Below are 15,988 nucleotides of genomic sequence, written 5' to 3'. Positions count from 1 at the left end.
AGAGACAGAGCATGAGCATGGGAGGGGCACAGTGAGAGAGGGAGACACAGAATTTGGAACAGGCTCCAGGCTCTGAGCTCTCAGCCCAGAGTCCGACATGGGGCTCGAACTCGCAAACCGAGAGATCATGACCTGAGCCGAAGTCGGATGCTTCACCGACTGAGCCACCCAGGCGCCCCACTAAAGTACTCTTAATTAAGTCATTAGGGAATTATTTTAGTGAGGACAGTGCAAGGATGTCAGATATATGAGAGAAACAGATAAAAGTAGACTATACTCAACGAATAGATAAATATTTTGATGGGAGAGGAATCAATCGGCAGAGTACTCATCACAAAGGAAAAGCAGTCTCAGTGTAACTCACATATTCATTCATAGTAGTAAGAACCAAGAGTCCGCAAGAATATTAGCCCCGTAACAGCCCGAGCAAGAAAGAGTTTGACACCACAGAGAGAGGATGCATACAGGAAGGAGGGCGAGGGAAAAGAAAAAGCAAAGGGAGACAGGACGTCAACGTAAAGGTGAAGCGCTGTGAAGACCAAAACCAGAGCACGATATCGACCCAATGCAACCCAACATGGGGAAACTGGGCGAAAAGAAAATCATGCAGAAGCAACTCTGCATCTGTTTAAAGGGGCCATGTTTTGGTCTTTATCTCTCAAGTTCATTCCCCAGGGACTCCCTGGAATCGGGGTTTCCTACAGCTGGAGTTAGGATCCCTTGTGAGCTGGCTGCAAGACAAGTCCCAGGAGTTCAAGGCAGCTACTTACTGTGTAAAACGAGCCTGCACCAAAGTCTGCTAAACCAGAGATGGTAACACACATGCCAGTCGCCCTGTTTAAGGCTGTAAGTTGTGAGGAGTGTATTACGCACGAGCCATAGTTTGCCTTTTTTGTGTGTTCTCTGTTCAGCATCAACTTAAACTCCTGATGGTGAAACGTCAGAAGTCTTAAGAATGTGACCCTTTCCACATACCTCCATGGATCTATACTAAGTAACTTTACAACTAATTCAAGCTCCAAAGAATGTTCTTGGTTTGAGATATATACTTCTTTTGGATTCTTCTTAATGGGACAAATTGAGCAGGGATTATGATGACACTTATGATAATTTGAACTTTCATTTATACCTGTTTAATTTTACAAAACTTGCACACAGGTTACCTGATTCACCAATGGGTATATGGTAGTAAATTGGTCTTGATAGCAGGTTTTAAACTATATACCCTAGCATCGCATTAATAACAACTTGGTATTTTATAGGATTTTTAAGGTAAAAATCTATGTCTTGTTCATAATCCTTTTACAACTGATACTTTACACGAGAGAATAAAGAATAAAACCATCAGATCACATCTTCAAAGCAAAGACAATTTAAAGTTAACCACATTTTGAAAGCAAATATGGAATTTAGACTTAATTATCCAAGATAATTAAATTCTTGATAAAGTCTAACCTTAAAGAATGTATTTTCTTTCTATTTAAGGCAGACACTCAAAGACCATGTTAAATATTCTAGGCTCAAACTTAGGGGAGATTATTCTCTTCAAAAAGTAAAAATAAGAACACTGCTATTGCACATACTGCATGAAACACAGAAATAAAACTTAAAAAGCTTCCATGCAAATTAATACTATTCTCAGAGCCATGGTCTACTACATAATGAAACAGCTTAAAGGAAAAGTACTATTGTTATATGATTTCCTCTTAATTTCCATGGGCCACAGGGCCCTGCAACTGAAATTAATTCTGTAAATTAACCTGCAAGTTATTCTGCTTTGTGGAAAGTTACAACAATCTGTCTGTGAGTAACCAACCATCCACTACAGTAGGCTGACTCTGTTGCACTTCCTCCTGTTAAGAACTGGTTCTTGGGGCACCTGGGTGGTTTAGTTGGTGGACTCTTGGTGGACTCTCTATTTCCACTCAGGTCATGATCTCATAGTTCGTGGGATCGAGCCCTGCGATGGACCCCAAGTTGGGCCCTGAGTCGGGCTCCATGCTGTCCTGCCTGGGATTTTCTGTCTCCCTCTCTCTCTGCCCCTTCCCGCTTCACGCTCTCTGTCTCAAAAAGAAAATTAAAAAAAAAAAAAAAAAAAAAAAAAAAAGAATTGATTCTTGATAGAATTTTATCCTCAAACTAGAATTTTAGTTGTTTCTCCTTTTATGTCATAGCAGAAAAAAATTTCAACTTTTTTTTTTTACTGATAGAAGAACCCAGCATCACTCATTTGAGCTACAGAAGGCTGACATTTTGAAAATTAACAGACAGTAGATTTTGGCCCATATGAGATACCTGTTCCCTTATTTCTTTCATTTTTTCCAATCTCTTAAGTTTTGTTGCATATTCTTGAACTTCTTTTAATCCAATATCTGTGCAGAGACGAACCAAGAAGCGCAGACCTAAATTGTAAAAACAGATGTAGACAAATATTACTGCAGGGTTGAAAGTATAAGAAATCAATGAATCCGTCTTTTGGGACACAAGGAGGAATGATGCTCACAAACAGTATTTGTTTTCGTCAAAAATTAACCTACACTTCGTACTCACTGGCCCTAAGAGAACGGGACTTCCCTGAAAGAGGACCTACAGGGAGGACTCTCTCCACCTGTCCTGCCCTCAGGACAGACCACATCATCTACATTTAGGGCCCTTCCCATACTCTTTATCTCCTTATCTGCTTTTCCTTTCCTCTACTTATGACTACTGATCTATTAGATATTTGGTTTTTTGTCTTTCTCTTCCTAGGAGTTTTCATCTGTCTTTCGGCCACATCGATAGTGCTGGAACAGTGCTGTATTATCAACACTGTAGCATCCTCCCTAAGAATTTGTAAGTAAGTCAGCAATTCATGACCACTAAAATGTTGCAAAAGAATAGTACTAAAATAATTTAAAATATCACGTGTTATTATATAAATTGCCTATGTGTACATTTGTCTTAATTCACAATAAGGAGGTAATTTACATATATTGTACAAATAATGCTTAATTATTTCTCTTACCTACCTATCCTCAGAAAGAATGGTTTAGGAATATTTAAAAAAAATTTTTTTTAACATTTATTTATCTTAGAGAGACAGAGAGAGGCAGAGTGTGAGTGGGGGAGGAGCACAGAGAGAGAAGAGAAACAGAATCTGAAGCAGGCTCCAGGCTTTGAACTGTCAGCACAGAGCCCGACATAGAGCTCGACCCCACAAACCTTAAGATCATGACCTGAGCCAAAGTCGGATGCTTAACCGACTGAGTCACCCAGGTGCCCCTTAGGAATGAATATTTAATGTGAAATAAAAGTCATTGTTTTTGGTGGATGTTCTCTGAACTCTTTAGAGTTATTTTTGATAACTGAAGAATATATTTTAAGAATGTATTATCCTGCTGGGTTTATCAGAAAACTACTGTGCTCAAAATGAGATAGTACATGGGTGCAAATGTTTTTTCCATAGCTCTAGTTAAGGCAGACTTTTTTTTTTAATTTTTTTTTTAACGTTTATTTATTTTTGAGACAGAGAGAGACAGAGCATGAATGGGGGAGGGGCAGAGAGAGAGGGAGACACAGAATCTGAAACAGGCTCCAGGCTCTGAGCTGTCAGCACAGAGCCTGAAGCGGGGCTTGAACTCACAAGCTGTGAGGTCATGACCTGAGCCAAAGTCGGACGCTTAACCGACCAAGCCACCCAGGCGCCCCTAAGGCAGACTATTAATTATATTTGTCTTGAAAATTATCCAGGCCAAAAGCATCTTGAACATTCCCTAATGGCATAGATTTAATTTTTAGAGTGAATCTTTTTTTTTTTTTTTTTAAGATTTCATTTTTTAAGTAATCTCTACACCCAACATGGGGCTCAAACTCACAGCCCAGAGATCAAGAGTCACATGCTCCACCAACTGAGCCAGCCAGGCACCCCTTAGAGCGAGTCTTAAATTCTCAATAAAGAAAGTAATTTGGGGGTGCCTGGGCTCAGTCAGTTGAGCATCTAACTCTTGATTTCAGCTCAGGTCACGATCTCATGGTTCTTGAGGTCGAGCCCAGCATCAGGCTCCCTGCTGACAGCACAGAGCCTGCTTGGGATTCTCTGTCTCTCTCTCTCTGTCTCTCTCTGCCCCTCCCCTGCGTGTGTGCTCTCTTCCTCTCTCTCTCAAAATAAGTCAATAAACTTAAAAAAAAAAAAAAAAAAAAAAAAAAAGAAGAAAGAAATCTGGACTTGCTTGGAGATTGTCCCTCTCCTGGTCCAGTGCACAGGTGCCATGACTTCAGCAGTGGTTCCCAACTGGCAGCGATCCTGTCCCCCAGGGGACACCTGTCACGGTCTGGAGACATTCTGCTTTTCGTAAGGAGGCAGTGGACGTGCTATGAGCGTCTGGTGGGTAGAGGCCAGGGAAGCTGCTACAACGTTCTACAACCCATGGGGTGGCCTCCCACAATACAGAATTATCTGCTCCCAAATGTCAGTGGTGCCAAGGAGGGGAACCATCTGCCCAGCAGCCTGTTTGGGCTTCTTCATTTTCACAAGATGGTACTGTTACCTCTCACTCAATTTCTCAATCACCAAGCTTCCTGAAGTGACTGAGATTAAGATTCCCATAAAAAGCTTTTTAAAAAAAGAAACAGGAAATGAAAGCTATCCGGGTCCACTGAGAACCTAAAGGAGAATCTTCGTAGGCTGGGCTAGAAATCTGTGCTTTTTAAAGTTTTACAAGTAATTCCACGTAGCCTGTGTCCCGATGGCATTTGTCAGTTAACAGATCTGCTTTTGATTGGCATTAGAGAAGCCCTTGCTCCGAAGCTGCCATCAAAGGCCATTAATTCCGAGCCCTGTGCTGTTGACCTTCCACAAAAGCCAAATGGAGAAAAATATTAACGAAGGAACGTGCAGTACGTCTCATCCCTGGCTCAGGCGGGGCCACTGGAAAGCTTGACACAGAACAGATTTGTCTTACTGAACTGAAATGTATTGTTTAGTGTTCACTGTCACTGAAGGACAAAATTAAAAAGTCTTTTCAAACATGTTATTTTATTTTTGAGGGGATGTCACAAAAGCAAGGAGCCGCCACGGCTTTCAACGACCTACTGTCTCTCTCTGCTACGCAACATAAATGAAGAGTTGGAAAACGTTTTCTTCTTCCCAAGGAATTATTTTTTGTTCCCTTGTAAATAGCAAAGATTATATAACTGATTACATTTTTCTTTCTTTTAGCTGCAAGGCTATTCAGGGCCAAATACCGTTTAGTGGCAGCGTGTGGCATGTGAATATGGTTATTTTGTGTTTTTCTTGATCATGATTTTGTTGTTGGTACTCCCATTAATACTTCACATTATTACTTTAGGTTACATCAAACCCACTGTGCAACAAGATGGAGAAATAAATGAGTATTTTCCACAAAGCTAACTTCACAAAAGGAAAATAAGCAAAATATCAACATAATCTTTTAAACTTAAAGTAACATTAAAATTCATTTGCTATCCATATCAGCAAGATGACCATTCTATTTTCATAAACTCAAAGTATTTTTCAACCTCAAAAAGTTGCATACTAACTGAAGAGTTAAAAATGTCTTTTCTATAAATACCACAGTATGAGCTTTAACAAATCAATGATAAACCAACATTTATTTTTCAAATTTCATAAAACTTTGACATACAGATCTGTTTACTACTGAAGAGAACACAGTGGTATATTTAAATCCATCAAAAACTAAATTCTATAAAATGTACTCGCAGAGTCAAATTTTCTGATCCTATAACCACATGTATAAACGTGCGTCACAAAGTATAGGCTGGTAGCTATCTATGCAATTACCATAGCAAAGATAATTATTATACATAAGGCAATAAAGAGTTAGAACCTATAGTTTTAAAGTTATAAAATGTAAACTCACATTCAACATTTTCTGGAAATTTTCTGTGAATATCCTTATAAGTATCCAATGCTTTTTGGTAGTTACCTATAAATAGGAAAAAGAGAAAAAAACATACTCACAGATTGTAAAAATTAATAACATTAAGAAGACTTCCATGTTTGCCACAAGCATATATAAACCATTCTTAATATAACTTCTGGAAGAAAATGTACAGATAAAAGAAATTTGAAAAAGAGAGCGAGAGTAAACGGGTGATGGTTGAAACTTAGTTATACTGCTTAAAATACACTGTTGTCAAAAATTAAGATCTATTCAATTTCCGAAAAATTAAAAATCACTTCAGAAGAACAACTGACAATTTTAAAAATAATCTAAGTGATAAGCTAACATTAATTTCAATGTCATTCACTTAGTTGGAAAAGATGAAAAATAACCTTTCTCAGTAGTTTTTATTTTGAAACATTCAAAAATTTATAGAAAGCATTTTGTTTTATAATACAATAATTTAGCTTCACAGCAACAAAGAATTGGAAAAATAATTTGGGATCAAAGATCTTTGCTAAAATGTCGGTAAACAAGCGATGAGTCTCAACAGGCCCCACTATGCACTAGGGCCAGCCATGCTGACCCTCCCAGACGTGTGGTATGAATTCGATGCAACAGACAGGAAGCACCCGGCAGCTCTCAATAAACGTCAGCTTCTCTTCTAAGTAGTACTTCAGTTAACACAAGAAAAGTTTCTATCTCAAATCACTCAGAATACCTCTTACCTATGTACGCTTTACATGTGACTGACAAGGAAATGAACATTGGTAATTCAGAACGCATGCTGATACACATAAAATGTATAATATATAGTTATGTTGTATGTTCCCCAGGAAATAGAGTGCAAAGATCAATGATCTAAATGATTTTAGGACTCCTGTGTACCTATCCTGATGCCATTCTAGAGGAGCTCATAAAGAAAGAAACCTCCTACAAGACACGATGACAACATCGTTAACACTGTCATGATCCGTGCTCCCCCTGGATCGAGGAATTTATTTTCCTGGATCATTTGTGGCCTCTATAAGAGGGATTACAAATCTGTTCACGTCCATCTCATTACCTAATATCTGATAAGAGTCAACAATATCATTCACTTCACGGTGAGTCCAACACTTCAGGACAAGCGTCAGCAGTACAGGTAATAAAAAGTTAACTGAAAACGCAAATGAAGATACCTAGTAGCATTTGGTATAAAAAAAATACAGCCCCAGTTGTCCCAGTTCTGGGCCTTCTTCAGCCTTGTCAGGTGTGAGACAGTCTCATAAATTTGGCATGGCACACAGGCTGCTCTGAATTAGGTGAACGGAAAACGGAAACATAAACTACTGTGTATAGAATGCCTACTTTTCTGTGACTTAACATACCCAATGATTACATGTTAACTTTGAAAAATAACGAATCTGTTAATAGTGGGGACGGAATACACGACTAAGACCCATTTTGTAAGCATGACTTTTTTCTGTGCGTAGTAGTTATTGTTCCTCATATGATGCTTCCAATATATTAGCAAAAGTTACTGTTTTAATAAACAAACATGTGGTTGGAACACAGTTCTATGCATAATTACCTAAAAGATAGAAGCAAAATACATAAAAAATGAATAAAGTTAAAGCATTTACCGCTTCTTCTAAAACAACTAGCTACCATCAGCTGCCATTTCACTTGTGTAGGCCTATAAAAGAAACAAGATTATATGAAATCAGAGATGAAACAAAAATAACCTGAGATGATCAGTTTTATAAAGCTACATACCTGTACTATCTTTCAAATACATTTTTCCAAATACTTTTTGACCTCTAATTAGATCTTTATTATTGAAAGTAGCATATATACGATTTCCTTCATTATTACCTATCATATGTATATTGGAAAATTTAAGAGTCCTTCAATCTGGTTCACACCTTTATTTAGATTTTATGTGAACCACTTAACCTGTTTGGCTAAAGACCACTGTGATCTATTTTAAACATTATCATTACCTTTGCCATAATGTTATACTTTGGCTTAGTACCTAAGACTTAGAAATTTAGGCTTGCGAATTTTGTACCCATGAGGCAATTGTTGACCTTGTGTTTGAACAATTAGGCTTCAACTAAAGGTAGAGTAAAAAAGAACTATATTCATTCTTTTTTTCCTCTTAAAAAGAAAAGGATTTCTTTTCTTAAAAAAATGTTGTTTTTTTTTTTTATTTTTTTTATTTTTTTTAAATTTTTTTTTTTTCAACGTTTTTTTTTATTTATTTTTTTGGGGACAGAGAGAGACAGACAGAGCATGAACGGGGGAGGGGCAGAGAGAGGGAGACACAGAATCGGAAACAGGCTCCAGGCTCTGAGCCATCAGCCCAGAGCCTGACGCGGGGCTCGAACTCACGGACCGCGAGATCGTGACCTGGCTGAAGTCGGACGCTTAACCGACTGCGCCACCCAGGCGCCCCAAAAAATGTTTATTTTTGAGAGAGGGCAAGCAGCGGAAGGCAGGCAGCTCTGTGTTCTGTCAGCAGAGCCCGCTTTGGATCCTCTGTCTCCCTCTCTTTGCCCCTCGAGCTGGGCTCGAACTCACCAACTGTGTAAGATCATGACCTGAGCTGAATCGGACGCTTAACCAACTGAGCCACCCAGGTGCTCCAAATTTCTGTTATAAAATAAATAAGAACGACCAGGATTTCTAAAGACTACTGTTACAAATACCTAGGAAAATAAGATTTGAAGAAATGAAAGACTAGGGAATAACTGAATGTGCTTCTCATTTCTTTTTAGACTCTTCCTTCTATTTACCTGATGGCCTCAGAGACAGCCTCACTCCCACTCAATTTGATGGCACACCTACCAGCTCTGGAGTCTTATTAGATCAGGGTCACAGCCCTACTACTTGGACAAGCTACTTAACCTCAAATCCACTCCCTACAGAGCCATCCACTTTGATCTAAAGAAAACACATATCTAACTACATTACTTCCCTCTTTAAAATGCATCACCTCCCCTCCAACTGCACGGTAACTCCAAGGTCCTAATCCAGTTCATCCACTGTTAGCCATTTGCTACCTCACCAACTCCACTTCCATGGGGAGCTGCCCAACATTTCACGCTACAGCAAATCCAAACGGGAGGACAGAGTCCTTTGCATTCACTGCATTTTCTAGACTTCTGATCTTTGCACACACCGTCACCTCCACTTGGAGGCTCACCCCAACCTCATGACCCACTTCCCTGCCAGACCAGATTAGATTGTTCTGTGGACTCTTCTAACATCCTAGAATCTTTTTGGCACTGCATTTACTATACTGTAGTCTTATTTACGTTTCCGAATACCTTATTAAACTATAAATTCCTGAGGGGAGCAGAGTCTTTTGTGTTCCCAGGACCTGGCATGATGCCTGATACAGGCTGGGTGATCATTCATCATTAACTCCTCATTTACATATTCAAGTACATGTCTTTATAATTTCCTGAAAGGTTGGGATTATGATTTTTAGTTTGGTACACTATTCATTCTGTTAACTTGGTAAATTACTTAAATTTGTGCCCGTGTTTACTCATCTACAAAGTGGGAAGAATAACAGCACCCACGTCATAAATCAGTTGTGAGGATTATGTAGCACAATGTATCTAAATAATAAACATTAGTGATTATCATAACCACTTCTCTTCTCTTCTTCAGGAAAGCCTTATTTCATGAATGCCCCCTACTGGGAAATTGAAAAAACAGCCACCAGAGCAGCTGCTACGTAGTGCGTGCATGAATGTGTGTGCATCCTCGTGTGGAAAATGGAGTAATTATTTTCAACCACCAGAGTAGCCCAGTAAAGAGGAAGAACAGGGCTCAGTGACTTAATGTTAATAAGGTATTGGGTAATATTCTGGATTACTAATTCTAGTGGATCATAACTACAGATGATCTGTGACATTGCTTGTTTCCATTAGCATACATAATTGGGCACTGATTTGATGTAGACAATCAGCAAAAGATTTTATGCATTATAATAGTCGAGAAGCTTTCATGTATGAGAAATGCAGTCTCATGTCTTTAGGACACGAGATAAATTTATAAATGTTCAGAATTAAGCTGCCACGTTCGTACTGATAGTTTTAGGAGCTGGAGAGAGCCCAGACACTATTGACACAGGACAGGATAGTTTTGCACAAAAGCAAACAAGCCTAATTGTTTTGGTTTGTCTCTTTTATCTGTCTTACCATCAGAACCTAGTTTATGAGTAGTAAGCCAAGTTTATTTCTTGAGTGGATGCCTACTCCTCTCCTCAATCCTCAAAGAAAAATACTATTTTACAGGCAGCACATTTAAGACATAGTGATTTAGAATAACACCATCTCCAAACCAGCAAATTGGTTATAAATTGCCTAGCACAGTATTAAAAAACTAAAGGTTTTAAGTATTTTAAATCTGTAATGACTTGGCTTTATAGAATCACGGAACCTCAGAACTGGAAGTGGCCTCAGGTAGGAATTCATTCTATCTGTTCACCTTTAAGGAAAAGAAACTGAGACACGGGCATCCTATGCCTAAGGTTATTGTCCCAATAGTATTTACCAGCATAATATCCTGAATAAACCCCTATGTCACACTTCCAGAAAGCAATGAGGCATGCAGTTTGAAAACTATCTCAGAGAAGAATTATTATCTCCACACATGGAATAAGTAAGCACCATCGGAGAGTCATGATTTCTGGATTAAAGGTGGCAGAGTTAAAAATCTTTTATTGCACAGGGGCCCCTGGGTGGCTCAGTCGGTCGAGTGACCGACTTCGGCTCAGGTCATGATCTCACAGCTCGTGAGTTCGAGCCCCGCGTCGGGGTCTGTGCTGACAGCTCGGAGCCTGGAGCCTGCTTCGGATTCTGTGTCTCCCTCTCTCTCTGCCCCTCCCACACTCATGCTCTGTCTCTCTCTGTCTCAGAAATAAACAAACATTAAAAAATTAAAAAAAATCTCTTATTGCACAATGTCTTTTCTGGAAATTAACCTCCCCCAAAAAAGGAGAATAAGAAAGATAAACTCTATGTCAGATCAAACTCAAACCATATAAAACCATATACAAATGATGGATGATGGACTAAAAAAAAAATGGAAACTGACTTCAGGAGGGCAAAGAAAGATGAAACTCAAGTGCTTGCCAACAGCATACTGATGAGAGGTGCTCAGATCTTCCCTGCAAATCACCAGAAGTGTTCAAGAATTGGGATCACCGGCATTGAGGAAGGAGCAGTAAAGCATGAAACTATAAAAAGGAAAACAGACTGGAAATGTGACTGAGAAGCAGTTGGACCCCCTCACCCCGTGCAGCCAGGTAATAACCCCTCACCCTCAGGAGCCGCTCAGGAAGGCTCCCGGCCAGGGGGGCTCGGCTGGTTCGAGGTGCTGGACTGAGGACTGCAGGATGAGGCAAAGAGTCTGCTTCTGGACAGTGAGACCCTCAGCCCAGTCCCTGCCAGCTGGGCAGCAGCCCAGGCTTATACTCCTGACGCAGATCTGAGGATGTTTCTCTGAATACACTGAATGGCCCCAGAGAAAAGACTTTAGAATTTTAAGATTAAATCTCAGGAACAAAATCATACTATTAACATGTTCTTTTTAAAAAAAATTTTTTTAACATTTTATTTTTGAGAGACAGAGAGAGAGACAGAGAGAGAGAGAGAGAGAGAGAGAGAGAGGGAGAGAGAGAACATGAGTGGGGGAGGGGCAGAGAGAGAGGAAGACACAGAATGGGAAGCAGGCTCCAGGCTCTGAGCTGCCAGCACGGAGCCTGACCAAGGGCTTAAACTCACAAACCATGAGATCATGACCTGAGCCAAAGTCAGACGCTTCACTGACTGAACCACCCAGGTGCCCCACTATTAACATGTTGTTGTTTTTTTTTTTTTCATTTTAGAAAAGTATTTATTTGCATGGATCTTTATAGTTTATAAAAGATTTCCTGGGACGCCTGGGTGGCTCAGTCGGTTAAGCTTCCGAATTCGGCTCAGGTCATGATCTCGCAGTCCGGGAGTTCGAGCCCCATGTCAGGCTCTGTGCTGGCAGCTCAGAGCCTGGAGCCTGTTTCAGATTCTGTGTCTCCCTCTCTCTCTGACCCTCTTCCGTTCATGCTCTGTTTCTCTCTGTCTCAAAAATAAATAAACGTTTAAAAAAATAAATAAGAAACATTTCCATTGTATCTTTTTAAAAAATTTTATTTAATTTATTTTTTAAATTTACATCTAAGTTAGCATCTAGTGCCACAATGATTTCAGGAGTAGGTTCCTTAATGCCCCTTACCCATTTAGCCCACGCCCCCTCCCATAACCCCTCCAGTAACACTCTGTTCTCTATTTTTCAGAGTCTCTTATGTTTTTGTCCCCCTCCCTGTTTTCCTATAACATGTTCTAATGCAGCATTTGGTGACGGTACTGTTGGCGTTTAGGATGGGACCGTTCACTGTACAGGTCCTCTATGCATTACTGAATGTTTACCGTCACTGGTGGCTGCTTACCTAATGCTCACAGTGCCTCCCTATCATCATGACCCTAAAATATGCCCCTCCCCCTACATCTCCAAATGGCTCCCCCAGGGTAGGGCTGTATTGTCTTTCTTTGCTCACATTGTCTTTTTTCTTTAATTTTTAAATCTTTTATTGTGAAGTATAACACATATGGAAAGACACATAAAACATAACTATACAGCTCAATAAACTGATATAAAGTGAACACTCATGTAATTATCTTACAGTTCAAGAGACAGAATGTTGCCAACACCCTAGAAGCCTCCTTTACACCCTCAACATTACCTCCTTTATCTAATACAGGCAACTATTATCCTGACTTTTGAATATTGATCTAGACTGGTTTTGAAATTTACATGAATGAAATCATATAGTAGGTATCCTCTTTTTATATTTTATTAAAATATAATTCATGTAACATACAATTCACTCATATAAAGTGTAAAATTCAAAGGTTTTTGGTATGTCTCATTAATTTTTTTAGTTTATTTATTTTGAGAGAGAGAGAGCAAGAAGGGGAGGGGCAGAGACAGAGGGAGAGAGAGAATCCTAAGTAGGCTCCATGCTGTCAGCACAGAGCCGAATGTGGGGCTTGAACTCATCAACCGTGAGATCATGACCTAAGCCGAAACCAAGAGTCAGATGCTCAACCAACTGAGCCATGCAGGCACCCCATCACATTATTAATTTTTAAAAATTATGATTAAAATATACAACTCAGTGGCATTAATTACATTCAGAAAGTTGTACAATCATCACCACTATTTCAAAATCTTTTTCATTAGCCGAACAGAAACCCCACAATCATTAAGTAATAACTTCATTTCTCCCCCCACACTCTAGTAACCTCTAATATACTATCTGTCTCTATGAATTTGCCCGTTCTAGACACTTCATACAAGTGGGATCACACCATATTTGCTCTTCTGTGTCTGGGTTCTTTCACTTGGTATGATGTTTTCCAGGTCCTTCCATGTTGCAGCATGTGTCACAATGCTGTTCCTTTCCATGGTGGAATATCCCACTGCATATACACAACCACATTTTGTTGCCTGTCATTCATCAGTGATGGGCACTTGGGTTGTTGACACTGTTTGGCCATTGTGAAAAATGATATGTTAATGAATGTACCAGTATCTGTTTGAGTCTCAGCTTTTAATTCCTTTGTATATATTTAAGAGTAGAATTGTTGCGTCATATGGTAATTCTAAGTTTAGCCTTCTGAGGAACCACGAGATGGTTTTCCATAAAACACCATTTTACATTTCCACCAACAATGCGCAGGGTTACAATTTCTCCAGGCACTCAACCACCCCACCACTTACTATTTTGTTGTTGCTGTTTTCAAATATAACAGCTACCCTAAAAGCTGTGGTGTCTCATTGTGATTTTGATTTGCATTTTCCTAATGACTAATGATGTCGAACATACTTTCATGTGCTTATTGATCATCTATCTGTATACCTACTTTGGAGAAATGTCTATTCAAATCCCTTGCCTATTTTTAAATTGTTTTTGTTGTTGTTATTGTTGTTATTTGGGTCATAGAAGTTATTCATATATTCTAGATATAGCCCCTTATCAGATATAGACTTGCAAATATGTGGGCTGTCTTTTCATTCTGTTGATAGAGTCTTTTGTTTTTTAATTTATTTTTAAAATTTACATCCAAGTTAGCACATAGTGCAACAATGATTTCAGGAATAGATTCCTTAGTGCCCCTTACCCATTTAGCCCATCCCCCCTCCCACCACCCCTCCAGTAACCCTCAGTTTGTTCTCCTTATTTAAGAGTCTCTTATGTTTTGTCCCCCTCCCTGTTTTTATATTATTTTTGCTTCCCTTCCCTTATGTTCATCTGGTTTGTATCTGAAAGTCCTCATATGAGTGAAGTCATATGATATTACTCTTTCTCTAATTTTGCTTAGCATAATACCCTCCAGTTCCATCCATGTAGTTGCAAATGGCAAGATTTCATTCTTTTTGGTTGCCAGTAACACTCCATTGTATATATATACCACATCTTCTTTATCCATTCATCCATCAATGGACATTTGGGCTCTTTCCATACTCTGGCTATTGTTGATAGTGCTGCTATAAACACTGGGGTGCATGTGTCCCTTCGAAACAGCACACCTGTATCCCGTGGATAAATGCCTAGCAGTGCAATTGCTGCATCGTAGGATAGTTCTATTTTGAATTTTTTGAGGAACCTCCATACTGTTTTCCAGAGTGGCTGCACCAGCTTGCATTCCCACCAACAATGCAAAAGAGATCCTCTTTCTCCGCATCCTCACCAACATCTACTATTGCCTAAGTTGTTAATGTTAGCCATTCTGACAGGTGTGAGGTGGTATCTCATTGTGGTTTTGATTTGTATTTCCCTGAAGCTGAGTGATGTGGAGCATTTTTTTCATGTGTCAGTTGGCCATCTGGATGTCTTCTTTGGAGAAGTATCTATTCATGTCTTTTGCCCATTTCTTCACTGGATTTTTTGTTTTTCGGTGTTGAGAAGTTCTTTATAAATTTTGGATACTAGCCCTTTATCTGTTATGTCGTTTGCAAATATCTTCTCCCATTCTGTCAGTTGTCTTATAGGTTTGCTGATTGTTTCCTTCACTGTGCAGAAGCTTTTTATTTTGATGAGGTCCCGATTGTTTATTTTTGCTTTTGTTTCCCTTGCCTCTGGAGATGTGTCGAGTAAGAAGTTGCTGTGGCCAAGATCAAAGAGGTTTTTGCCTGCTTTCCCCTTGAAGATTTTGATGACTTCCTATCTTACATTTAGATCTTTCATCCATTTTGAGTTTATTTTCATGTATGGTGTAAGAAAGTGGTCCAGGTTCATTCTTCTGCATGTTGGTGTCCAGTTTTCCCAGCACCACTTGCTGAAGAGACTGTCTTTATTCCATTGGATATTCTTTCCTGCTTTATCAAAGATTAGTTGGCCATACGTTTGTGGGTCCATTTCTGGCGTCTCTATTCTATTCCATTGATCCGAGTGTCTGTTTTTGTGCCAGTAGATAGAGCTTTTTGATGTAAAAAAGTTTTAAATTTTGATGAGTCTAGTGTATCTATTTTTTTCTTTTATTGTCTGTGCTTTTGGTGTCACATCAAAGAAATCATTGTCAAATCCAATGGCATAAAGATTTTCCTCTCTGTTTTCTCCTAAGAGATTCATACTTTTAGGCCTTATATTTAGGTCTTTGATCCATTTAAAATTTTGTTTTGTTTTGTTTTAATTTTAGAGAGAGAGGGCACACCCAGGCAGAGGAGAGGGGCAGAGGGAGAGAATCTTCATGCTGAGCTTGGAGCCTGACACAGGGCTCAATCCCACAACCCTGAGATCAAGGCCTGAGCTAAAATCAAGAGGTGGACACTAACCAACCGAGCCACCCAGGTGCCCCTGAATTAAGTTATATACAGTGTAAGGTAAGGGTTCAACTTCATTCCTTTCCAAGAGGATAGGTTTCTGAACACCTTTTGTTGAAAAGACTGTCCTTTCCTCATCGAATGGTCTTGGCATTTTGTTGAAAATCAATTTACCATATACACAAGGGCTTATTTCTGAGTTCTAGATTCCATTCATCTGTACG

General features: G+C 39.3%; 1 protein-coding gene across 2 annotated transcripts in view; it reads right to left on the bottom strand.

The window, feature by feature from the left end:
- The window catches only part of IFT88 (intraflagellar transport 88), a 132,178-nt gene that overhangs the window by 30,083 nt on the left and 86,107 nt on the right, over window positions 1-15,988 (bottom strand). For both annotated transcript variants that reach the window (XM_042922561.1, XM_042921783.1), the window contains exons 21-23: window positions 7,529-7,581; window positions 5,880-5,945; window positions 2,296-2,402 (exon numbers count right to left, since the gene is read on the bottom strand). In XM_042922561.1, the coding sequence (XP_042778495.1) occupies window positions 2,296-2,402; window positions 5,880-5,945; window positions 7,529-7,581 (226 nt within the window). The remainder of the gene's footprint in view (window positions 1-2,295; window positions 2,403-5,879; window positions 5,946-7,528; window positions 7,582-15,988) is intronic.

The sequence above is a fragment of the Panthera leo genome, chromosome A1 (genome assembly GCF_018350215.1).
Source record: "Panthera leo isolate Ple1 chromosome A1, P.leo_Ple1_pat1.1, whole genome shotgun sequence".
NCBI classification, from domain to species: domain Eukaryota; kingdom Metazoa; phylum Chordata; class Mammalia; order Carnivora; family Felidae; genus Panthera; species Panthera leo.
The sequence above is the reverse complement of the archived record's forward strand: the minus strand, read 5'-3'. Positions and strand labels throughout refer to the sequence as shown.